The sequence below is a fragment of the Lactuca sativa genome, chromosome 3 (genome assembly GCF_002870075.4).
Source record: "Lactuca sativa cultivar Salinas chromosome 3, Lsat_Salinas_v11, whole genome shotgun sequence".
NCBI classification, from domain to species: domain Eukaryota; kingdom Viridiplantae; phylum Streptophyta; class Magnoliopsida; order Asterales; family Asteraceae; genus Lactuca; species Lactuca sativa.
Genome location: NC_056625.2, coordinates 69,833,750 through 69,861,054, shown reverse-complemented (window position 1 = coordinate 69,861,054; position 27,305 = coordinate 69,833,750). Strand labels below are relative to the sequence as shown.

Genomic DNA, 27,305 nt, shown 5'->3' with positions numbered 1-27,305 from the left:
TTCGAGTGCGACCGGGTCGCTGGATTGCGAACGCAATAGCTAAGATTTGCATGTGAAGGTATAGATTGTAATCTATATCCCTGAAAGGGTAGCAGTTGATTCGTAAACCAATTTCAGGGTCGAGATGAGAAGTTCTGTATGAGTAGTGACCAGTAGAGGGGGAGTTTCAGGTTCCTAACAACATGTTCTCAGCCATTGTCGATGCCTCGATGTTTCAAGTTGGGAAATGGAATACTCTGAAGGTTCAAGTGGTGTGAGAGGAAGATCGGTTGAGAGGTTCCGAAAGAGCAATGTGGTATCCAAGCACGGGGTTGTGAGTATAAGATCAGTGGATTGGGCAAAACATCGTGAGATTTTGTGTTAGTGTACCAAAGTATCCGGGGGAGGCACATCGACTAGTTGATGTTAAACGAGATTATTAAAGAATGAGGATTGCAGCGAGAAAAGGAGTTGTCGTGTTGATTGTTGTCAGGAGTAGTGATACTTACTTTTGGATGGGTATGTGTGCACCTATCTATGTTGGGCCGTGGAACGTGGGTTAATGGATGCAGCATGTGGAGCTGACTTGAGGTTGAGACCGTGGGTGGTAAGAGAAAGTGCAGTAAGGCTGCAGGGAACTACAGCATGCACGAGCTAGCAAAGGGGTGTTGTGATACTGCGGGGAGCCGTAGTACTCACTAGTCAGCGAGAAGGTGTTGTGATACTGCGGGGAGTCGTAGTACTCACTAGTCAACGAGAGGGTGTTGTGATACTGCGGGGAGCCGTATTACTCACTAGCCAACGGGAGGGTGTTGTGATACTGCGGGGAGCCGTAGTACTCACTAGTCAGTAAGAGGGTGTCATGGTACGACAGGGAGCCACATTATTTGTTGATCAGAACATGACGTAGGAGAGTTCTTAGGCTTGTGTAGCCTTATTGGATTGAGTATTCGGGAGCCCGGGGACCAGATCAGGAAAGAGACGGAGGTCTCTATATTTTCCGGGAATCGTTATACTCTGATTTGAGTTGTGGTTGTCGCAACCCAATGGAATTAGAGAAGAGGTATACGCGTGGGTTGCAGGCCATGAGTCGTGAATTGAGTGCTTCATTGGATCGAGCGGTTCCAACTCGGGGCAGACCAAACTCTCGAGTCTGAGTTTGGCTCTGGTGGTGCGTTGGGTAGGCGGAATGAGATTCTGGATTCTGAGGTGGATTCCATGTTGAGGGGAATTGTTTATCATCTGATGTCTTAGACCTGTGTAGGTCAGTACTCGGGTACGGGAGGTACCGCGAGATGCATGGAACTTTGAGCAGTAGACGACAAAGGTTGGGGTTGAGTTGATTTTCAGTTGGGGCATAGCATTCGCTCGGGGCAAAGCGAACTTCGCGACTGGTGTGTCACAATGGGCCGATGTAGTTATAAGTAGGAGGATACCATTGAGATGGTTGGGAAAGTTCAATGGATGGCCTTGGAGGTCCAACTGATGGGTCGAGATTAGACCTGGTACTCAGTGTTAGAAAGGAGTATCATAGCAGCAGAAAGGTTGGTCTTGTTCTGGACTTGGGATTTCTGTGAGGATTCAGGAGCCCATAGGAAAGATATCGGTGTAGTATGAAATCCTTTCAGTGGTGCCTTCGGGTTGTTGGATTCAATTTATGTGTGATTAAGGAGTGATTTCGAGGACGAAATCTAATTCAAGTGGGGGAGAATTGTAACATCCTTATATCCGAGCTATGGCATTTTGATATATAGGCATGAGTTTGACTGGGGGACTCAACGAGTTGGCTCCTCAACTCGTCGAGTTGGGTCGTTGTTTGGAGACGTGTCAAACGGATAGACTCGACGAGTCGGGTATCTGACTCGCCGAGTCAGCGCTGTGGACAGAAACACTAAATCCTTGGGACTGAGACCTATTTAAAGGCCCTTAAGGCCTCCTATTGCGGCTATTCTTCTGGAAGGAAACCCTAAATCGTGTGTGAGAGCTTTGAGTGAAGAAGAAAGATATTGTGAAGCTTTGTGGTTATTTTTGAAGGAAGAAGTAAACGGCCAAGCTAGAGGATCAAGAAGAGGTGTTGGATCTGCTACAGTTTCATCCTCAAAGCATCAGGGGAGGTATAAATCTCGATTCCTAACCTCTCCTTAGTGTAGATTTCTCATTTGTGCATAATTAGAGCTTTTCTTCTTCATATCTTTTTGGGGATTTGTGGATTTGAGAGTTGTGAGGAAGTTTAACCTCATATATGCACCCTAGGAGGTCCCAAATGCCTTATGACCCATGCTTTTCTCAACTTTGTTGAAGCTTTTGGTGTGTACAACCCTTCTAGCTCATGTTTATTCCATGTATCGCTCTAGATGCCATGCATGGGCGCAAATTTAATGACTTTACATGATTTCTGAGCCCCATGAGTGTAGATCTGGAGTTTGGGAAGAGATCAGGCCCTGAAATCGTCTGTATGCATGAGAGTCTTAATAGACTCGCCGAGTCCAGCTGCTGACTCGGCGAGTAGCCTAGGGTTTTTCCTGAATAGCTGATTCACGTAATGACTCGATGAGTCGGAGGGTTGACCCGTCGAGTTGGGTCAGCCAGAGGGCCCCTGAGAGTCGATGAGACTCGGCGAGTCACTATATGCACTCGACGAGTGAGGTCAAAAAGGACTGTTGACCAAGTTTGACTTCTGTTGACCTTAGGGTTTGGTCAACATTAGTAATGGAGATTTCGGAGGGGATAAAATGGTATTTTATTCGCTCCGGGAGTTAAGAAGGAAAAGAGGGTGGTCCTTGGGGTATTTGAGTAGGATCAAAGTAATAATTAGAGATGTATAATCTATGTGTTAGGCGGAGACTAGTTCGAGATGTCCAAGTACAAGATTACACTGGTCGGCTTATAAGGTGTGTCTTCTCACTATACCTTACCTTGAGTGGTAGTTATGTGTGACTGGAAGGTTTTATGTGCTTACACTGAGTATTATGTTATCATGTTGTATGTGACATGCTATGCATTATGTCTTTGTGATTTATGTTGTGCGGAGTTTATAGACCGGAATGGAGGGTCCAACGATTTATGAGGCCGGAAGGCTCAAGCAAACCGGACCGGAAGGTCCACAGAGTTAGGGCCAGAGGGTCCACAGAGTCAGTATGATAAAAACAATTACTAGTTTTTGACTTTTCTGTCCCTGTTTTTAGAAAAATTATAGAAAAATCATCATAAGTTGAAATCTGGATCCGTAAACTCTGAGAGTTTGGAAAATGAGTCTACTTTGTTCATAATTTTAATTGTAATTTTTAATGGCCTCAAACCAGTGTGAAAATGCTCATCTTCAAAGATTGGTCCGCAATTATTTCTGAAATGATTGACAGTTTTGTAAAAATCGTCAAAAACTATAGAAAAATCGTATGAACGCGTGCGAGTAGTCCTTAGAAAGGTATAAACCCAAACTATTTACATGTTAAAAAGTTTTTTAAAGTATTAAGTTTGAGATGGTCAAAACAGTCTTTAAATAGACAATAACTTTTCTGTTGAAAGTTGATTTTTAAGTTTAGATTATATATGTTTGAACACAACACTCATTTTTGCTATTTTTGAGTGTATAACCCATATCCAAAAGTTTTCATTCAATATATATGTCAACAAACACATTTCTCATGATTTTTATGAAGATGTAAAAGGTAAACTCCATGTTCATGCAAATATCCAAAGGTTAAACACATAACACATTGGTCCATGCAATTATCCAACGGTTAAACGACAACTTAACTTGTATTCCCCCCTAAAAGTATGAAAAACTCGAAAAAGTGGGGTATGAAGCTTGCCTTGAGGATTTTCAAGATGTAGAAGAAGAAGAAGAAGAAGGAATTTTCGAGCCTAGCCTTGTGTTCTTAGTGAGATTCTCGAAATGGTGGTGTTTCTAAGAGTTTAACACACAACAAAATGAGTGTGTAAATGGAATGTTTTTAGCATAAACATGTAATAAAATACTTTAAGTTTAACATGGACTTACCAAGAAGCCTAGAATCGATTTTTGATGATGATGAACTCGAGATTTTTGAGAGAAGAAGGAGGAGAGTTTTCTTGAAGCTAATTGAAGGAAAAATGAGGTTGTGAGGTGTATGGAGGGGGTCGACGATGCATAAAGAGAGGGGGGAGGAGAAGAGTTGACCTTGGGCTTTGATGACGTGAAGTTTACATTGATACATGGAGGATCATGGCCTTGATACATGGAATATAATTATGAGGTGTCAATGCTTATTATCCATCCTTTTTCCTTTTCTCTTCTCTCTCTCTCTCTCTCTCTCTCTCTCTCTCTCTCTCTCTCTCTCTCTTTTTGCTTAAGCCAACTGACCCAAGAGGGTTCTCGGCCTAAAGGGTGGCCCAAAAGAGTGGGCTTCGATTTTGGCTTGGCCCAATAAAAGTTTATGGCCCAAAGGAAAGCTCTCGGCCCAATAAGGCCTAAAGAAAAAGCTTTCGGCCCAATGTAAAGCCCATAGAAGTTTTCGGCCCATTAGGGCCCAAATAGAGGTTTTCAGCCCAATAAGACCAAGTGAAGAAGTTATCAGCACAATAGGGCCCAATGAAGAAGTCTTGGTCCAATAAGGGTTTTGGGCCGAGAATTCTTGGGCTAAGGCCCAAAATTGATTGGACTTGGCTTATTGGATCAAGTTTTGGACTTGCATGAGGTTGTTTCGGCTTGAATCACAATGTATGAATGTAGGAACGTAAATAGCATTGTGGTTTGAATTTCACTAAATGGGATGTTACAAGGTTACATGGAGGAAATTGTCTTTTACAAGGACCAAAATCTTAACCCTAATTTGCTAGTTGCGACATCTGGCATAAAGTGGGTTTCTCGGGGCAATAAAGTGGTAAAGGAGGATGGTGAGGGGACTTAAGGTTTTTTAAATAGGGTGCAAACCCTAAAAATTAGGGTTTTCATGATCTGGTGCCAACTCGTCGAGTTGGGTCTTCCAACTCGTCGAGTAGGCTTTGTAAATTACGCGGTCATCTTGGTCTCTACACGACGATTTGGGGCCTCCAACTCGTCGAGTAGGTCTTATGAAATGCATAAATACCCTTAAATTTCATACATGGGAGTCGAGATGTTACAACTCTGAGGGTTTTCGAATGGTCGCAAGGGCAGAGTGGAGGTTCCTGTGGAGAGGAATTGAGCATTGCAGTCACAGATCGAGGAGATTCGAGTTCCACCAGTTGACACCGCGAGTATGAGTTGTATTCCTTCCTTCATGCTCTTATTAATCGTGTTTATGATTATGTGTTTGTGTGTGAGACGCTATACGTGGTTTATGTAAGTCTCCACCTAGAAATTAGAATTCTTCTCATGATGGTCTGGACATTTTATTTTGAAAATCTTCATATGTCATTTTGCGTACCGAGAGTCGTGTTTAGGGGACGAGTCATTTCCCTTTAATTAGTGACTAGGATAAAAAAAAATTGTAACATATTAGTGACGGAACCATAACTGGACTCACCTAATTCCATCATATTAGTGACGGATCAAATCCAAATTGGAGCCTCAAACCACACGTGAAAACCTATGAGGCAGCCCAAGGGATGCGTGAACACCACCCAATGTCCAGTGGGTTTGGCTGTGAAGTCTCTATGAAGACAGAAGAAGACAACTAATAACAAGCAAGCAGCAACATTAATCACTCTCTTTCTCTCTTTTCTTTGTCTCTTCACCACCAACCCACCAGTGAACATCATTTCCACAACCTAATGGATTGGTTGTGGAATGATAAAAAATTCTACATGGCCTCCTTTTCACTCACAAACGAGTCGTGACGATATCTCAAAGCCTTAGCGACATATTGTTGGCCTCCGTACGGAACATTCTTTGCCTATTTTTCATGCGGAAGATTATGTCTCATTTTTCATGCTAATAAGATGGATTAGCAAGGATTTTCATCAAAAAATGTTCGTTGAGTTGAAAGAAAAACAAACCCACGAGCGTGTATGAATGTGCACCCCCCCCCCCCTCCTCCCCTTCGAGCAATGATCCATAACATTATTACAAGTCATTTATCGTATAACAATGTCACTTTACCTCTTTGTATAATTAAATAAAAGGACCTTGCATCAATAACAAGCGAAAAAATTGGCAACCAATATATAATAAAATTATGTTTATGTGCAATGTTTTAAAAACCGGCTTTTTAGTTGAACCAGTAGGGTGACCGGTTTCCGGTTCAACCGGTTTAACCGGTTCGACCGTCGTGTTAACCGGTTTCTATGTTTTTCATGGTTTTTTCCTATTATCCTACACATACGTACATATATAAATCATGAATTTGATGTTTACAAATTCAAACATTAAAAATACAAATAAAAATAAGTTTTTGATTAATCCAAATACATTAAAATAACATATAACCATAAGTTTTAGTGTTTACATCAATTAATATACATCAAAAGAAAAATAAAGTATAATACCGTTATGAAATATAATTTTAGATGAATATAAACACATCAAAAAACTTTATAAAATTTATTATATGTTATATTTACAGAAAAACTAAATAGATATGAAAAAAATCACCAAAGTTCATTATGTAAATGGTTTTTTCAAGTGTTTTTATTTGATTTAACCGGTTCAACCGGTTTATTTTGACCAATTTTTTTATAAAAACCGGCCGGTTCAATCCGGTTCAAAAATCAATGTAAAACCGGTGATAGTTGAACCGCTCCCTCCCTCAGTTTCCGATCCAACCGGTTCGACCGGCCAGTTCAAACCGGTTTTTAAAACATTGTTTATGTGAGTTTCGGTTAAAAAAATAAATATGTATTTATCTTTAAATTTTAATAAAAAATTTAAACCAATTAATATTTATAGGTGTTTCTACTTCATATCCAAATACTTAACCTCGTTATATAACAATCATGTCAAACCATAATAATTCAAACAAGTGATCCCAAACACCCGGACCATCATCACTACCACTGGTATCACCACCACCACCACAACAGTCAATCAATTTTGTCCATGGCCACCAACCCAACTCGAGGTTAAAAGTAAATAACTTGCTTGCATCTAAACAAACTCTCCATCTCTGGCTCAGGTTTCACCTCACCATCACCAGCGTGAGCTTTCACCTCACCACCAGCGCGAGCTTTCACATGCAGCGGCGGCGGCCCTCCCTTGTTTCTCATCACCACTTCCACCTCTGCCGGACATGATTCATCTTCAATCTTAACCTTAACTCCACCGCCGCCACCACCACCACCACAAGGTTCTCCAAGTGGTGGCGCCCCCCTCTTTTTCTTCAAAACTCCCACCTCTGGCCACAACCCATCTTCAATCTTAACCTCCACACCACCACCTAACTGTCTCTCACCCGGCGACCTTCCCCTCTTTCTCTTCACCACCTCCGCCTCCGGACCTGATTCATATTCAACTTTAACCTTTACACCACCACCACCATCTAGTTTCTCAACCGGCGGTCTTCCGATCTTCCTGTTCAACCCCTTGACATCGGGAGATTGTCGTTTTATTGGTCTTTTACTCTTGATCATCTCCACTAGAATCAAGACGTTTTCTTTCTTGATGTACTTGAATAAACACATATCGCCGTTGCATAGGTCGTGATATTGTCGGAAATGCGGCCACCCCGATGCTAAATAGACTCTTATATTCGAGTATATTTCAACTTTTAACCCAATTTTCCATTCTTTTCCTTCTTTATCCTTCATCTTTATGCTCGATTTATTTTCCAAACCCGCAGAATCCACAAATTTCTTCGGCAACCCCTACAAAATTTAAATTAAAAATCAATTAATTACCCAACAACAAAACGTGATTCAAGAAACCTAGGCCTTTTCCCGAGATGTAAGGTACAACTTTCGAGACATGAGGTTCAACTCATACTGTTGTCTTTTTTAAGTATTTTAATATATTAAATTATTATACGATCATATATTTATATTTTTGTAGATATATATACTTTTAAAAAATTAAAGGAATAATATGTATTATTTATAGAAAATAATCTATCCTTTTTCTGTAATAAATCATAACTTTCACAACGACTCATACGAGAAGAATAACCAATTACCTTTTTTTTTAACTAAAAAATCAAGAAAGTAAATTACCAATTATAACTTTCACAAAGACTCATACAATTTTGAAGAATAACCAATTAACTTTTTTTAACTAAAAAAATCAAGAAAGTAAATTACCAATTATTTACAGGCTTTTAAATTTTAATAAAACCGTTCATTATTTCTTCTACAATTTATAAATTTTAACAAGTAAATAGTCACTTCCTATCAACATTAACAAACTTCAAAAAACGAATCCATCAATCCTTGTAATTAAATCAAGATTATAATTTTATTATGATTAATTAATTAGTATCATCCATCTATATATATATATATATATATATATATATATATATATATATATATATATATATATATATATATATATATATATATATAAATTTCAACTAATATTTTTCTACAAAACCCATAGGCCCATAGTATAAATTTTAATTAATATTAAGGCCGTTTCAAAAAAAAATATTAATTTACAATTTTACCATAAGGGTAAAGCTTTCTCTTTCAAAACAAATGCAAGTTTTCTTACTATCAAATCAACCGAAAATAATACTAACTTTTGAGAAAATACAAAGCTACCCTTTTGCCGATTATGGTGTTCTTTTAAGGATATTTCTATGCAAGTGAAAAAAAAAGTCCATTTAACATTGTTTTGTCATTTGAAGATATAAGATTTTACCATATAATATTTGTGGTTTCTCTCACAAATGACCTTTTGAAAGTAAAGATCCTCATATGGCGCAACATCATCATCATCATGATGTTGGCCATCATCTTCATCATCTTCACCTGAAAATCTTGATCCATCAGTCAAAATCCAATTTAATGTTCTTGTATTTATATAAAGGAAGAGAGAGAAACCAAACTGGTGTGCGTTAATGGCAGATCTTTTTCACACCCATGTTCATCAAAGAACGAAACCTGGAAGGTGAAGGAATCAACTAGCCAGAAGACAAGAATGTCCCTGGTAGCCAACTGGACATCCTGGGCCAGTTTCTCCCATCCATGGGCAAAACAGTAATCTTCACCGATCTGTTTAATCTTCAACCTCCATGAGTGCTCCCCTGTTGCAGTCTTGAGTATTGTGTTTTTAGGGATCTTATGTAAATACCTCCTCACAAAAGCAATTGGTAATGACTGCAAACAAATTTCGGTTTTTTCCATGAATACAGATATCACATACAGATTCATATACTTATACACGCGGAGGATAGAGGAGTACCAGATGTGGGGAAGAAGGGTAACGAACGACCTTGAAGAAGGAAGGAGAACCCTGTTTTGGCTCACTACTTCTATCAGTATCCATTTTCAGTCAATTGAAGAAACTTCGATTTTGATTCTTTTATCGAGAAGGGTTTGGGGTTAGTTGAAGAACAGTAATGAAAGAGAGAGAGATAGATGAGATAACCGCGCTGATTTGTGTTGTAGAGGGTTAAATATTCGAATCGACCGACATTTCCTACACCAAAATGGTGGAGATGAACGGCGAACAACCTAAAATCCACAAACAAAAAAAAAAAAACAGACCCACTTCTTATCAAAGTTTGCAGCTGTAGTCGCCGGATAAAAGTCACCGGTAGGGAGGGATTAGGGTTGGGTAGTCGCCGGTGATGGGTTTGTTGGTTCTGTAAGAACCGCCGTTGATGGATTTTTTAAGGTGGTAGTCGCCGGCGGTAAGTCTTGAAGAAACGACGTTAGATGAGGTAGACACGGTGGTGAGTAACGCCGGTGGGAGGTGGTGTTGAAGAAAACCGACCTGCGAATGGCAAACCCCTTTATTGAGTTGGTGGATCTCGAAAGAGTCCCATTGAATTGACAAAACCTGGCTTCACTTTAATGAAGTTAATAATTTTCCACTCTAGCACCGAATCCTTTTTTTCTTTTACATCAAACTATGTGTAGATTATGGGGGTGTTTGGATAATTTTTTGAGAGGGAAAAGAATTTTGGGAAAAGATAACAAACAAAAGATGTTTGGGAAGGCTTTTTAAAAGTTTCTTTTGGATTTTTTAAAGAAGGAAAACTGACTTTTTGAAAAAGTCAGGGAAACCTAGTTTTTTGAAACTTTTTCCAAAAGTTCTTTTGCCCTCTGAAAAGATACCCTAAACACCCCCTATTTCCGATTCAATTCTATATCTAATACCAATTTGGTTTAGGAGAACGCTATCAATACATTTTTATTTTAGGGAAATTAGATACTATATTACCCTAAAATTTGATTTTATATTAATTTATTAATATTTTTTGTCATGACGTTATATTAACAATTTTGTTGTAATATCAACTAAATGATATGTTATTCCTGTAATTATTTTTTTCGAATTACAATAAAATCAATAAATTTACCAACATTTCGATTTTAACACCAAGTTTTAAATTATAATAAAGTCATTATATTTCCACAAAGTTTCGATTTTGACACCGAAATTATTTTTTCAATTATGTTATTTCCTTTATAATTTTGTTGCAATGTCATGCAACTGACCGATTCAGTAGATAATATTGTGGTTTAGAAGTTCGATTTGTACAACAAATAACTAAATGACAATCCAATGGTGCAAACTTACTTACAAGTCAGTAAAAAGGACATAGTCACCATTTAAGGAGATGTTATTGTGATTTAGAAGCTTGATTTGTACCACACGCAAATAAAGGTCACTATAAGGTCGATTTAGTGATTCAAACTCACTAAGTATATCCAGGATCGACCTTGTAGGGTCTTTATTTACTTGTACAAATTCAGCTTCTAAACCACATGTAGCGTCCTAAAATACTGAGTAAAAACTTCGTTTTTCAATCACCAAAGCTATTCAAATATTTGTTCAAAATACAATCATAGTGTAATGTGTTCTCCAACATCAAAGTAAAATCATAAATAAATAATGAGGAAATAGGACTCCAGAAGATGCAGCGCGATCAAGTCGGACCATTCCTTTTGGAACCAGAAGTACCTAAAACATTTAAACATAAAAATGTAGCACAAAACCTAATGAGTTTCCCAAAATACCACATAACCATCACAGGCCCCACCCAATATGCATAACGGGCCTCGCCCATCATACTTAATGTGCCCCATCGAAACGACAAAACGGATCCCGCCCAATTCATATAACGAGCCCCACCCACATATATAACGGGTTTTGCCCAACATATATGCAAGAGTCACAAAGACAGTTTAACATCCTATATAGTATAGTGAGAAGACTCACCTCACACTCGAAGTCGAACAGACTACAACTCATGTAGTCGAAAGGTTGGTGCTACACACCACCTAAAGAACCATATAAAGCCAACCCATTAGTCTACTAACCAAACTACCAATTTAACCAAAAGTCAACCAGATCAAAGTCAATGGTCAAAATCAACTCGAAAGGTCACCACGTCGTGGCTAACTTCTGGCCGTGTCGTGGCTGCTCCATGACAAAAAAAATTGTGACTTTTCTAGCCACCACGTTATGGCAAGCATGTCACCACGTTGTGGCAACTACACACACACACACAAAAAAAAAATTGATGGATTAAGCCCTTAATCCATTAAGTTCCCAAATCACGATTTCCATAAAGCTACCTTACACTCCTAAGCACCATAAAAGTCCTTGCTTTGTGGACATGCAAGTCTAATGCATGTCATCCATTCATCAAGGTCAAAATAGGAGAAATAGGGTCATAATCCCATGAATGAACTCAAAACATCATAACATTTTAGATACGGAGCACCTACCCATATTTGGAACCCTAAAGGTTCATACAAATCCAATCTTTATAGATATGCATGACCCATGCATGTCCTCCATTCGAACTAGGTCAAAAAGGGAGAAAATGACCTAAATCTCATATAACACCTACAACTCCTAAATCCATAGGATATAACACTCAAAGGACCTTAATGAATCATAAAGTTGCTAAATTTATCTCACCCACTCATCCAAACTTCAATTATGGAACAAAATATGCCAACAATCCTAGATTTACAGGAAATAAACAATAAAGATTACGTTTTGAAGACGTAAAAATTTCCAGAAAATGATCTCAAAGGTAGAGCAAAGTTTCTAGATGGATCCTTGCACTAGAGACTTCTTCTTCCTGAGAAACCGGGTGTTACAACTCTCCCCCACTTGGATCAGGTTTCGTCCTCGAAATCCATTGTTGTAAATAACTCAGGGTAATGCTCTTGCATCTCCTCCTTGGGTTATCACGTCCATTATGATCCATTATGGTGTTGCCACTGCACCATCACCAAACCCACCACCTTTTGTGTAGTGCATTCGCCTTCCTGTCAAGAATCACAACCGGTATCCCGGCATAGTTCAGGTGTTCATCAACCTGAATGTCATCCAATGGGACCACTCCGGGATCATCGGCTAAACATTTCTGCAACTGTGAGACGTGAAATGTATTGTGGATCTGGCTAAGCCTTGTAGGTAGCTCCAATCGATAAACAACCTTGCCCACCCAACAATAATCCTAAAACGACCGATGTATCTGGGGCCCAACTTGCCCTACTTCCCTAACTGAATGACGCCCTTCCATGGTGACACCTTCAGAAGCACAAAATCCCTAACCTGGAAGTAAAACATACATCACGATCTGATACAACAGAAATAAGAACCCCATGTCGTGCAACCACCTCCTTCATATGGATCTCGGCTAACTTCTCAACAAATGAACTATCCATAATTGGGGTGAAATGGGCGCTCTTGGTCAACCTGTCGACAATAACCCAGATAGAATCAAGAGTAAATTACACGGATGATCCATCCACATACCCACCATTCGTCACTATTGATGTGCAATGAAACCTGGACATCCGTTATTGTTTAATCCCTTAGACCAAACGATTCTCCCCCACTTGGATTCGATTGTTCTCTGTCATACCCCCAAACCAGAACGGCGAAATCGTTCGAGGGCGGATGACTTCATGTAGTATCTTAACAATTGAATACATAGTAAAGAAAGTAAAACAACCATCATATATATAATTTAAAAGTTACATTTTTGAATGATACTTGTTTCAAAACAAATTACAATATGATGATAAAATGAGTTTTAAACTGACGCCTTAGCGTCACTTCTCCAAAAGCTTAAGTTTACCTGTATTACTGAATCTCTGAGAAATACAAGTAGATTTGAAAGAGTAGATCAACATTTAAGCTGGTGAGTTCATAAGTATTTAATGTCAATGTTTCTATAAAATCGAATGAAATTGTTTGTAGATGTTTGAAAACTCCTAGAAAATCTCATATTTCCTACTAGTATAAAAGTAGTCTTCTACCAAGACCCGACTGTTTTTGAATGTTTGCTTCTAGAAATCAAATATTTTTCCATAAGTGTGTGGTAGTTTAAAAGTTCCAAAACTGTAATGCAATAGTGTTTTTCATGCCTGGAATAGTAGATTTATGTATGTATAAAATCACTAAGGCATTTGATAACCTCGTAAATCAACGTGTTTTTAATACTCCATGTGAGTTTTATAACCATGATATTGACCCAGACTGCCTGTAACAACGTTCTTCAGGCTTTGGAATGTTATGACGTTTGTCACCCCAGACCTGCCGGTCTAGCTGTAGCTAACACTTTAGGTGCGGGATTGTCAATCCTGTATAGATCTATACACAAGTATCACGCTCTCTCTACAAGAGATTATATTATATAATACAGGACTTTAACTGCATACTTGAAAGTACGTGAAGTTGAATGTCTCACAAAACTTAGTATCAAATAGATTTACGTATGAAAAGTCCAATTATTCTTGTATATGAAAGTATTTCCTTGATATAGTACTTATAGTATGTAAAATCTCATGAATATCTAGTAAACTATACCTATTATAGTTTTTCCAAATGTGTGATTCGTTTGTATGATAAACCCTAGTGTAGTGTCGACTTTGTATGTAAAGTATAACATTTGTAATAACATTATTGTACATGTATACTCAAAATATAAATAAAGTGTTTGATGTTTATATAACAACATGTTTCATTCCAAAAAGACAAAGTGTTATCATGATATGTTGTATGAGAATGTTTTTGTATGATAGTTATAAATCACATATAATTTATTATATAACAAAAGTATAGCAAAAGATTGATGTTTTTCACACGAGGATAACCGTGTGTGTACTTGTATCCCCCCCCCCTTAAAAGTGTATAAAAGCATTTACAAAACATTTGAAAACGTAGTTATAGGGGTATGAACTCACTTGATAGATTGAAGAAGGTGAGACGAAAACCGAGCAGAACTTCGACAGGAGAAAGCGGATTTCTCGGGATTCTCGGGAATTCTCGAGAGCATAGAAATTCCTTCGGGACTTGGGTATGAAAATTGGGACTTCAGGATATTCCTTGCACGCAAAACGGGGTAAAAACGCAAGAGAAAGAGAGAAAATGAGCAATTTTGCCAGGAACCCTCGCACCCTTTATATAGTGTTTGGAAACCCTCGGTACGCGGGGCGTACCTAGCGAGGTTATGAGGCGCGTTCGCATGTGTCATGGCTTACCGCATCCTCGGATGAAGCATTTGATGGGAGGGCATAGAGGCGTAAGGGCGACGTGAACGAACCGAGGCCTAGCACCCGAGTACGTGGGGTGTAAATCGTCTTGGGATGTGTGCCTCGAACTTGTAAATTCCGTAACTTTCGCATACGAGCTCCATTTTGACGTTCTTTATATGCACGCATATGTGAGAATATAATCTACAACTCTCGTTTAGACTTCGTCGGCAAATTTTGAATTTATTTTGAATTATATATTTTTAATAGGCCGGGACATGAAAAGTCAGTTTAAAATCCATAACTTCTTCATCCGATGTCCGTTTCCGTCAGACTTTTTACCGTTGTGCTACCATTGACGAGATCTTCGATTTTCATTTAGGTTGTGTTGGCCACAAATCACTCGACCACTGTTTCGAGTTTTTAGTTGCCTACTGCCACTTTAGAACTTAGAAAAATCATAACTTCCTCATACGAAGTCAGATTTGGACGTTCTTTTTATGTATGTTCATGGTCTAACATTATCTATGACTTTCACTTAGATACCTAAGACTAAAAAGTATTTTATTGAAACTTCGTGTTTTTACGTTTAGCAGGGTTTTACCGGTTTTTACACGAATCTTCGGTTGGTCATAACTTCTTCGTTATAACTCGGGATTCGAGTGTTCTGGATATCTCTGAAAACCTTGACACGATATCTATCATTTAGACAACCCAATTGAGACTTTTTGAACATTTTATTTTCAAAGATATTTTATTAACTTAAAACGGGTTACAAGGTTCGACTGGAATTCGTTACATTGGCTTGAAATTTCGGGTTGTCACATTCTCTTCCAATTCAAAAGGTTTGATGGGTATCCAATCCATTTCTCATCCTTACAGTTCACATTGTCAACAAATTAAACTTACAAGAACTAGCATTTTATTACTAGCCAGTCCTAGCAATCACACACATTCCAAAACTAGATGAATACTTCCCAAAATCTCAACGAGATCAATAATACCAAGCACTTTCCACTTAGTCCCCTACAAGTCCTCGACGACTTATCGAATGACGAAGAACAAGATCACAATTATCGAAGTGGGTACCCAATTGATTCTGCGACCTACTTGCACTTAGGGCAAATCCCCTACGAACCTGCAGCTGACCATAATACGAACGCATGAACTTGACAATTACCGCTCTCACACCTACGATCAGATCCATTCCTTATTGCCTTGAAACTACAAAGAACCCCTACAAACCTTCCATTCGAACCCGACATGCACACCTCACGATTTTCTTGAATCCTTGCTGAAACCACCAATCATTGAATTGTCTGCTGATCTTTTCTCACTTCATACTTGTTCCGACGATAGCCAATGCATCCCACATCTCAATCCAACTCTGGCTCACCCAAACATCCCCTAAACACGGCTCTCGGGATGCAAAATCGCATCATGAAGAAAAACTATAATCCCATGTGGAGACTTAGATACACCCCACATAACATCTCATACATAAACATACAATCATTAATATATTTAATAAGGGAATGAAGGAAAAGAATACAATACGCACATGCGACATCAACTGATGGAACTCGGGTCCCCTCGACCTGTGACAACAATGCTTGGCTCCTCACCACAGGAACCTCCACTTTGCCCTCGCAACTATCAGTAATCCTCAAAGTGGTTGGAGCATGTGCCCTTACCGATCCTCTCATCAACTCCGGACAGTCGACCTTCTTGTGGCCCACTTGGTCGTAGTGAAAATATAACGAGCTTGTCCCTAGGGACAATCTCTGCTGACATGACCAAACCTACTACACATGTAGCAAACCATACCCCTAGATCGAAAAACCCCATCGTACCCCTTCCCGCACCTGTTGCACTGACCCCGGGCCTGTTGTACCCTCAACCACTGGTGAAGTCTTGGGTCTCTTTGCAAGACCCCCATCTTCCGGCACATGATCTAGCTTCCCTTTCCTCATGTGATACAAATCAATCTCCCGTTCTCGAGCTCTAGCAATCATATCATTCAGGGTTTTGCACCCTGACATACTCACAAACTCCCTGATGTCATCCCTCAGCATATCATGATACCTTACCTTATTCATCCTCTCCTCAATGATCTTTACCATAGTCTCAGTAGTCCGACGAAGGTCCTGAAACTCCCTCGCCAACTGATGCACCTCAATAGTTGGTGCAAACTCTGCCCTAAACTGGATCACAAACTTATACCAAGTCATCATCTCCAGGGCTTTGCCTCCCAAAGCGAAGTCGACCTCCTTCTACAAAATTTGAGCCCTATCTTTCAGAAGACAGGAAGAAAATCTAACCTTCAACCCCTCGTGACAGAAACTTATCCGAAAAGCGTTCTCCATATCCGCTAACCATCTCCTACTAGCAATGGGGTCCTTCTCCCCAAAGAACTTGGGAGCTCCACAAGCACGATACTCATGGAAGGAAAGAGTGTGTGCTCCCACAATAGCCATAATATTAGTACGGAACACGCCCAGACACTCGTCCAAAATCTCCATAATCCCCTCCTTGACCGTACCGAAGATCACAAGAGTCTGCTCCAAATACCGCTGGTGATCTCCGACAAGATAAATTCCCACTTCCGCTCATCAATCAGGTGAGTACCTGCACCTGAGTCTGAACCAAAACCTGAACCTCCTCCATGCATGCTCATCACCATTCTGAAAAGCAAACATGCAAATAATCAAAACATTCCCAACAATCCTCAACCGATAGGCTTTCTATATTTTCCGTAGCTCTCCTCGATTTGAGTATGGATTTTGTGCTTTCAGTAGTACAGACCCAATACCTTCCACACTTATCCATACTTTCCTCAAGAATCATCCCCAAATCCTCCAAGTCACTATCTTAAACCGATACTCCAAATACTAGCTAAACATCGCATCCGAACCTACGAAAAACACTTCCTAGGCTCTCCTAGGTTCCCGACTTCACCCTACCATCAGCTGCTGAAGAACTCCCACTAATATCAACTAACAACTTTATGAATATAATCACATTTTGTAAAGCTTAGATAATAGATAATCCTTCAAGTAACAAACTCAACCCTACAATGGTTAGACTTAGACAAGAGTTGCACGATAGGGTCGAAACCATTTGTCTCAGATTATTTAACCTTTGCCACATGTGACTTAACATATTCACTTACTAGTTAACTCTCATCACTAAGAGTTCCATAAAGCAAAAATCAAGCAACATTTATGCAGTAACACTCTTAGCCATAAAACAACCAAAGAACATCCACCACTCACTACTAAAACTCATGCTAGGAACTTCTACTCTCATGTCAATTGCCTTATGCATGCAAATTATACACAATACATGATCAAATAAATCGTCGAATAAAATAATTTACCCTAGGACCACAACCAGACAAGGAACAGGAAATAAGGCCAAAACATTCATTTTATGGCTATATGATCCCAACCGTGTATAATTTTTAAAGCATACACTTAGCAATTACTTATACCAATACATATTCCCAAATCTAGCATCCAATGCTTCCTCGGCTACAAGGCATCACATATCAATCCATTCTATCATGCAATTCCTGAAAGTATCCCTAGCCTTATCCCAACATGTAAACATTCATATCATATAATATATCAACATGTATGGGTATTCTGGGAATCACTTACTTGAGTTCGGCTGATTGCACGCACCACCCTTTTTTTTATTAGAAAAATCATTTATTAAAACATTTATTATATGAAAATTTTACCAAATCCTCAGTTGAGTTCAAACGCACCCGAGAGTATGCTCGAATCCCTCATACCAAGGCTCTGATACCAACTTGTAATGTCCCAAAAATTGTAAGGTAAAATTTTCATTTTTAATTCATTCATAAACACCGTTTAACATATCCAATCATTCAAAAGTGTAACAAAGTAAAAATAGTTATCATAGTACAATCCTAAAATAATAAATTTGCAGAAACATTGGTGGATGAAGTGTAGTCACGTCGGGCCCTTCCCTTTTGTACCGGGAGTACCTGAAACCATAAACAATAAACCAAAAGCACAAAGCTTACTGAGTTCCCCAAAATACCATATACCATACATACAATAGAGAATGTTATGTGCCAACCATAGTCTTGCCATTATGCCATGAGTCATATCATGGTCTTTGCATGCCAGGTTGGGGGCCAACCCTAGGTCTTACACACAACTGCCAAGAGCCACCTCCTGGTCTTCCATGCAAGTATCACAAAGACAACTAACATACTAACTATATATAACTATCTACATATCTGCGAGGGTTCGATCCCTGGTCTTGCATACAATTTTCCATGATCCACCTTCGGGTCTTTCATAAAAATGCCAAGGGCCACCCCATGGTCTTCCTATATAACATAAGCCAATAGACAGGAATTGGTGCCTTCGACCCATAGTATAGCGAGGAGACTCGCCTGAATCACAAAGCCAAATTCAGCTAACTGCTCTCCTGCCGAATGACGAGTGCTCGGCACCTCCTACCAAACCACACAAGGTAACCCTAAGTCTACCTTCTAAAAATAGATTATTGAACCAATAGTCAAACCAAGTCAAAAGTCAACGGTCAACATACCAACAATTGACCCTCACGTCGTGACCACTTGGTCACGTCATGAGAATGTACTCAGACAGATTCCAGCTTGAACTTACACCACTCAGCAACTCGGGCGAAACGAATCAAAAATAATCCTCACGATATGAGCCTTCCTTGGTCATGTCGTGAGCTCCAAATGATCAAGTTTCTGTGGGGGGAAATACCATTCTCACGTCGTGACACTCCTTGCGTCACGTCGAGAGCACTGTCTGATGCCATAACCTAATGTTTTGAGTCCTTAATCCATTAAGTCTTCAACCCCAATTCTTTCAGAAGCTAAAGAGGACTCAAAAGGTCAATAAAAATGATTACTTGATAGACATGTATGCCCCATGCATGTCCTACACCTACATTAGGTCAAAATGACAAAAAAATGGCTCCAAACTCATGCAAGATTCATAAATGACAACTAAACTTCATATCCATAAGATATGATGTTCAACGGACCCTTAAAGGCCATAAAGCTGCAAACTTTATGGATCTCCTCCATGCAAACTTTCACAATCATGGAGGAAAAGGGACAAGAACCTAGATCTAGTAGCTTAAACTCATAAAGGTTGAATCTTGGATACTTACAATGGTCCAAGATGTGCACAAGACGATGATGATGAAGCTTCCTTGCTGGACCAACACTCTAGAACATCTTCTTCTTCTTCTTCTTCTTCTTCTTCTAGCCACTAAAACACCAAGATGGATCCAAGACCACCAAGAGTGATGAGGGTTAGGGTTTTATGAGTTAGAGGGAGGTAGAGGCTGAGAAATGAACCCCAAAACCGAGTTAAGGAGGCTTAAATATGTGGGAAACCCTAAAAGTTCGTGGGTTTGGGCTGTAACGATCCTCACGACGTGAGATTGGGCATTCATCCAATTTGAATAGTTTGCTTGTTGTGTTTGTATTTTATTTGAATTTTTTTATTACTTCATTGATTTTAAAATATTTTTGTTTGATTTGGATTTGGATTGTTTATATATATATATATATATATATATATATATATATATATATATATATATATATATATATATATATATATATATATGGGAAAAGTGAATATACCCTTAAGGGTATATAAGCTTAGGTACCCAAACTCACCATACTACGTCATTTTGTATCATATATATACATTGTAATTATCCAATATTCTTATAATTCAACTTCTAACTTAATTTACTTCCAAGACTTTTATAAATTTTACATTTATCTTCTTCTTACATAATTTTCATTTTCAACTATAATATATATAGCCTAGTAGGTGTTTGGCAAAAAGATGTGATGTAAGAGGAAGATATATGATAGTGAAAATTTGAAAATCTTCAAAGTAAATAAAGTTAGAGATTAATGTTTAAGAGCATTATAATGAATATATCAAACAAAATGACGTATTATGGTGGATTTTGGTACCTAAACTTATATACCCTTAAGGGTATATTCACTTTTCCCTATATATATATATATATATATATATATATATATATATATATATATATATATATATATATATACTGGTTAATTAAATGTTCTTGTTTTAAAAAATAATTGAACCAACTCTTTAAATATATATATATATATATATATATATATATATATATATATATATATATATACACACACACTAGGTGTGAGACCCATGTATTACATGAGTTTATTTAAAAAAAATATATGAAAATTTAACAATTTGAAAACTTTGAATTTATAAGAAAAATGAGAAAAAGTTTGAATTATTAAAATTAATGAGGTTTTAATGTATTGAATACATTATATATATAATCAGTTTCTAATAAATACCTTACATATATATTATCATACATATTAAATGTGGAATTTTAATTTAATAAAATGAAAAATACAATAAAATGACAAGTGGAAAATACAAATTCAAAAATTCTAGAAAATGTCATGTGTCCAAATGAAAAAGAAGAAGACATGTGACAGAAAATTCTTTATTTAGAGAATAATACAAAATCTTGTATATGCATGAAACTTTGCTCTCATATGATATCCTTTGCTCTCACATGATATACTTGTGCTTAGGGGTGTCAAAAAAACCCGAACCCGATTAACCCGACCCGACCTGAACCCGAACCCCAATTAGGTAATTAGGGTCGGGTTTAATAGGGTCAAAACTCTTAATCGGGTTATTCGGGTTAACCCGACTAACCCGAATTATTATTAGGGTCGGGTTTAGGGTTGATTTTTTCAAAACAATTCGGGTTTCGGGTCAACCCGAATAGCCCGATTAAGAATTTATTACCAAAACTTTTTTACTGCGTTGAATGACATGAATTCAAGATCCCATGAGATTTTACAACTAATACATATTCCTTATTTAAACAAACCAGATAGTAAAATTAGTATGTATAGAGATGTATAAAATAACATAAATTTCCTCTCTTCTTAATGCAGTACAGTTGTGTTGTAATAGTTTTACGAATTTTATTCACTATTTACATTACTAATATGGGAAAAGAAACTCCAAAAATTCATATCGTATACCAACTTTACATTTTAAGTCTCTATACATGTGGATTATGTATTAAAATGACACAACATAAATTCATCTTACATTTCAACCTCAACCCGACTAACCCGATTAATCCGACCCTACTAACCCGAAACCCGATTAACCCGTACCTTATTAGGGTCGGGTTTCGGGTGAATATTTTTTCTACAAAAACCGACTAACCCGACCCGTTTAACCCGAAACCCGATCGGATTAACCCGATTAACAGCCCTACTTGTGGTTCTAGAGTTCTAGGCAACTTGAAAGAAGACAAAATATTGTTAACGGCTAATTATATTATATATGGAAATTAATTGTGGCTGTATTTACATTTCCGAAAACGTCAGGGGGTTATTATTGCACATCACAGTTTTCTTCAGCATATTCTTCTAATATTCTTTTCAACCCGGTGGGAAAATAGCATATTCAATTATTCCATCATTCATGTACGTTTTTGTAAGCCAACAAAAACATTTCCATTCAGTTATTTAAAATAAATAAACCAGAAATAACATGATTAACCAAATAAGTATATTAAGTATATTATAGTTATAGTATAAAATATTGTAAACAATTTTTTTAATAGTAATATATATTATGAATGTTTTATGTTTTATTTGGATAGATAATTATTTATTTGTTGAGACTTTTATGCAAATTGTTTTTTCTTGACCTTTGTGAAATAAAAAACATGCGGCTTTCTTAAACCGAACCGGATCAACAGTCCACATTCCACAACTCCCCTCCGATTCAATTTAATCGGCTGCGTCGTTGTTGAAATCCACAGAAACCATCATCTCTCTCTCTCTCTCTCTCTCTCTCTCTCTCTCTCTCTCTCTCTCTCTCTCATCAGCTTATCGAACAAGAACAGAGATGGGGAAAGGTCCAGGTCTATATCCCGATATCGGCAAAAAAGCCAGAGGTAATTCATCAGTTTTTGCAATTTTTTTTATTCCTTTCGGGTTTCACATGGATTATCAATCTGTTTATCCGTGATTCGATTCCATCTCTGTATGTCTTGTCCGAATAATCGGTATTGGTAATTTTGATTAAAAAAAATCATGTTGAAGATACGTTTGTTGATTTTGCTTCGCGTTATTCTGTTTCCGATTTTACATATCTGTTCGTATGTGCTGCAAGTGTTTATGTGTGTTTGCATATATTGATTTTAGAAATTTGTGCTTCAGATCTTCTGTACAGGGATTACCAAGGCGACCATAAGTTCTCTGTCACTACCTATGCAGCAAATGGCGTTGTAAGCCTCTCTCTCTCTCTCTCTCTCTCTCTCTCTCTCGTATATGTGCGAGTGTATCTGAATCTGATTTGTATACGAACATAGGGTTCGATTATCGTTTCTGGTTTTGTTATATAATAACTCGCTGTTTCCGGTTTTGTATCCAAGTGATAGATCGATTATAATAAAAAAATGATAGGTAACTTGTAGGCAATAAAAAGTTACAAAATCTAATTCAAATTCTTTGGAACAGTTCAACAAAATCTCCAGTTTTCTTCATACTTCATCTGGTAAAATTTCATTTATAATCTCATCTATTTTTCAGGCAATTACCTCATCAGGATCCAAGAAAGGTGACTTCTTCTTGGCAGATGTCAGCACTAAACTAATCAACAAAAACATCACAACTGATGTCAAAGTGGACACAAACTCAAAGGTAACCAATTACCTCCATACTTTCATTCAATCCCTTTTATCTTTCAATTCAAACATATTCACCCTTTCTCCTACTACCAACACCATGCAGCTATTCACAACTATCACTGTCGATGAAGCTGCACCAGGATTGAAAACCATCTTCAGCTTCATTGCCCCTGATCAGAAATCTGGCAAGGTATCTATCTATTACTAATTCACTATTCACTATTACCACTAAACTCAAGAAATAGCAACATATTTTTATCTATTTGTGTATTATATTTATAGCATTCTATTTTCATTTCTTTCTATTACAGGTTGAACTCCAGTACTTACATGAGTATGCAGGAATCAGTACAAGCATTGGTTTGACCGCTAGCCCCATAGTCAACTTCTCTGGTGTGGCGGGAAACAACACAGTATCACTTGGGACTGATGTTTCCTTTGACACTGCTTCCGGAAACTTCACCAAATATAATGCTGCCTTAAGTTTCACATCTACTGACCTCATTGCATCCTTGATACTGTGAGTAACTAAGGGCCTTTTTCTTTTTTACTTAATGGGCTTAATGGGTTAGGTGCTGTTTATTTTAAAAAAAAAAAACACTTTAGACCACTTATTGCTGCGCCGTGCAGCACTTGGCCCTTCGCAGCTGTTTGTTTTTCCAGAAGACTTCTGACTTAAAAACTGCTGTGCGTGTGCTGCGTGGCGCAGCACTAAACCAACTGCTTCAAACCTCTTCACGCCTTAGTTTAACTTACTGCAACAGTCTGCAGACGTTAAAAAACAAACATACTTTTTATTACATGCTGCAGCAGTTTGTTCCACCTCTTCTGCTATAGAGGATTGCAGAGGTGGTCCGCAGACTTCACACATTTTCTCTTTGAAAAAACAAACAACGCCTTAATCACAAAGCTATATATAATATATATGGATGTTTCTTGACATCATGGTAACAAGATTTGTGTGATTGATGTAGGAATGATAAAGCGGATACGCTTACGGCTTCATATTACCACACGGTTAGCCCGTTGACCAACACTGTGGTTGGTGCAGAGTTGAGCCACGGGTTCTCAAGTAATGAGAACTCGTTGACTATCGGGACACAACATTTGCTTGATCCATTAACCTTGGTTAAGGCGCGTGTTAACAATGCTGGAATAGCGAGCGCTGTATTGCAGCATGAATGGCGTCCTAAATCATTGTTTACTATCTCTGGTGAAGTGGATACTAGGGCAATTGAGAAAAGTGCCAAAGTTGGTTTGGCTATTGCTTTAAAGCCTTGAAAAATACCAATTACCAAACGCTATAACTTATTACAAATATGATGAAGAGAGAAATAAGGTATTCATTTTTTTTTTAATTAATCATGTTTCATGATTTGTTGGGTCTCATACTCTCATTGTTGACAGTGAATCTTTTTGCTCTTTGGGCAGATACATTTATTTATCAAATTGAGTTTTACTTTTTAAAGATTTTCCACCAAAATGTTTTGGTGTAATTGTTAAAATTCTATTATTGTTAGGATCAATTTGAAACTTGGTTGCTAATTAGTGATATTCTTCATTTAGGGTATCTTTAACAATGTGCTTTTGAAAACTCACCTTTACACAAATAAAAGCTACGTCTTTCAACCAGTTTTGCCAAAACATACCCTGAATGCTTTGTTATTTGAACATAACGTAAGCAAAACTGCAACTTTGATTACCATTTAATGAAGTTGTTCAAATATATTGTTGTCTTAACAATATGATTTTGCCGTTGTGGCTGCTGTAGTGCTGTATAGCGATTCAATCATATAACAAGTTAAATATTAGTTGTTTTTATAAAGGTAAAACAAAAATAAAAGTTAACTTATGCATGTGTGTGTTTAAGAAAAAACCCAGTGGAGTGTGTGCGGGTGTCTGTATGTATGTATGTGTTTTGTGTTTTGATGTGCATCTTCGTGTGAGACCCTCTAAGGGAGGAGGGAGTCATTCCCTCCCAACCCACTGAACCCACTGGCACATCACTTTTGCCTTTTATTTTTCTTCATTTTTCTGAACCCACAACACAAGGAAACCCTATCTTTTTGAACCCACTCAACCCACCCCATTAAAAAAAATACAAAACAATCAAATGGAAAATCTTAATTTGCAATAGAGTTATCGGCGGTACCATTCACACTTCAACTAGTGAGTTGATTGGTTTCACTAACCCATTTCATCATCTCTCTCTACTTTCTGTTTCTTATATTCTTTTTTACCATGTGTTTTAAAACTTGTACTTTAGTTGTTTTGTATTTTTTTTAATTGACTGGGTTCAAAAAGATAGGATTTTCGTGTGTTGTGGATTAGGAAAGATAAAGAAAAAAGAAGAGACAAAAATTGATGTGGCAGTGGGTTAACGACTCCCTCCTCCCTAAAGAAGAGGATGGAGTCTTACCATAACGACATCATAGAAACTGGTTAAAGTTACAATAACCGGTGATATGTGTAAAAAAACGTAAGTGATTAAATATATATAAAAACTAAAGTATATTATTTTTATAAGTCATGTTGTGTTTGGTTGTGAAAAATTGTTTTTTTTAGTAGAAAACTTTTCATAAAATAGAGTTTTTAGTTTCGGTTTTCAATGAAAATTTTATAAGCGTGTTTGGTTGAAACGATGAAGTTTTTATTTTTCATTTTGTAAATTTAGAAAACTGTAAAAATCGTTTTTCAATTTATATAAAACTTGGAAAACAGATTTTTTTTTTTTTTGAATATTTTGATAATTTTATCAACCAAACGTTTTTAAAAATTTTTATTTTCATTTGAATTTTTTTTTATTGAAAACAAGAAAATTTTCACACCCTAACATACCCTTAATAAGCATTTTTTATAAATTATTTTATAATTTTTTCTCTTTAACATATTTGAATATACTTTTAGCTTATTTTAAAATGCTTATTGCAGATGAGAATAAAGTTACCTTTTCCCATTTGTTTTAACCCTATATAGCCATCTGAAACTCACGCATACTATGTTACTCTTTTACGGTTTTACCATATAACCTATGCTGATTATCATTTTTTTCATAACAATTTACCTTTTTATTTTATAGTGTTTTTTTGGTTATTTAACATATATAAATAGAAATTTATCAACATATTTAATCGTACGTATAAGGTAATCCAGTTATTATTTTTTAACTATCTTCTTTAATAAATAAATGTTTTTTTGCCACTTGTCATTCTTACATTAAATTGGACACATGTCATTTTTTGGTATTTTTGAATAATTTTTTTTCTATTTGTCATTTTCTCCTTTTTTATCTTTTCTTAATTAACAATCAAATTTACACACCAATTACTAATTGTCTTAATTAAAAATAATCAATAAATTACAATATTAGTACTTATATATTGTATTTAATATGTTTCTTTTTAAATATAAATTTTAAATTTCAAATCTAAAATTTCAAATTTAAATAAAATTTTGTTTAAATATTCATATATATTTTTTGTTTTACCAAACCCGTATAACATACGGGTCTCACAACTAGTGTTTAAATATCGGAAAAACTAATTATAAGTTATTTAAATAACCAAACCCAAACACCCTTCAATTATTTTTAAGATTATTAAGTGCGTTCATTAAAATGACCATGGTGGCTGAGTTCATATTTCATGGTATTTCTTCTTTTTGAGATCTTAAAAAATAACCATGAATCCAAAGGTTCATGCGAACTTACCTTTTTTTTTTTTCCTTTTTTTTTAATTCAAAAAATATAAAAAAAATACTATTAAAACAAAAAACATAAATATGATACATAAAAGTTAAAATGTTTATAAAACTTAAGATTTATTAAAATTTTAGGTTAAATCATTAAAATGTTGATATTATGTTTTAAAGGAACTTTCATCTAAAATTTTGAATTTTATATTGACCATATGATATTTTGAAATTTATCGGATTTAATCATCAACATTTTTTTTTATGATTTAATATTATCAAATAATATATATATATATATATATATA

At 36.8% G+C, this 27,305-nt stretch overlaps 2 protein-coding genes across 3 annotated transcripts; one reads left to right on the top strand and one right to left on the bottom strand.

Annotated features, from left to right (window-relative positions):
• Nucleotides 1-6,803: 6,803 nt before the first annotated feature.
• LOC111891363 (B3 domain-containing protein REM5) lies at nucleotides 6,804-9,926 on the bottom strand. Of its 2 annotated transcripts, XM_023887414.3 has the most exons (5): nucleotides 9,584-9,926; nucleotides 9,275-9,511; nucleotides 8,919-9,189; nucleotides 8,732-8,841; nucleotides 6,804-7,740 (listed from the first exon to the last, which is right to left on the bottom strand). In XM_023887414.3, the coding sequence occupies exons 2-5, from the start codon at nucleotides 9,356-9,358 to the stop codon at nucleotides 7,000-7,002; spliced, it is 1,206 nt and encodes a 401-aa protein (XP_023743182.1). In that variant the 5' UTR covers nucleotides 9,359-9,511; nucleotides 9,584-9,926; the 3' UTR covers nucleotides 6,804-6,999. The 2 variants fall into 2 exon arrangements, with proteins under 2 accessions (XP_023743182.1, XP_023743181.1); XM_023887413.3 differs by having other exon boundaries at nucleotides 9,275-9,926.
• Nucleotides 9,927-22,381: 12,455 nt separating this feature from the next.
• LOC111891361 (mitochondrial outer membrane protein porin of 36 kDa) lies at nucleotides 22,382-24,775 on the top strand. Its single transcript, XM_023887411.3, has 6 exons — nucleotides 22,382-22,572; nucleotides 22,838-22,905; nucleotides 23,210-23,320; nucleotides 23,411-23,497; nucleotides 23,619-23,827; nucleotides 24,282-24,775. The coding sequence occupies exons 1-6, from the start codon at nucleotides 22,524-22,526 to the stop codon at nucleotides 24,586-24,588; spliced, it is 831 nt and encodes a 276-aa protein (XP_023743179.1). The 5' UTR covers nucleotides 22,382-22,523; the 3' UTR covers nucleotides 24,589-24,775.
• Nucleotides 24,776-27,305: the final 2,530 nt, after the last annotated feature.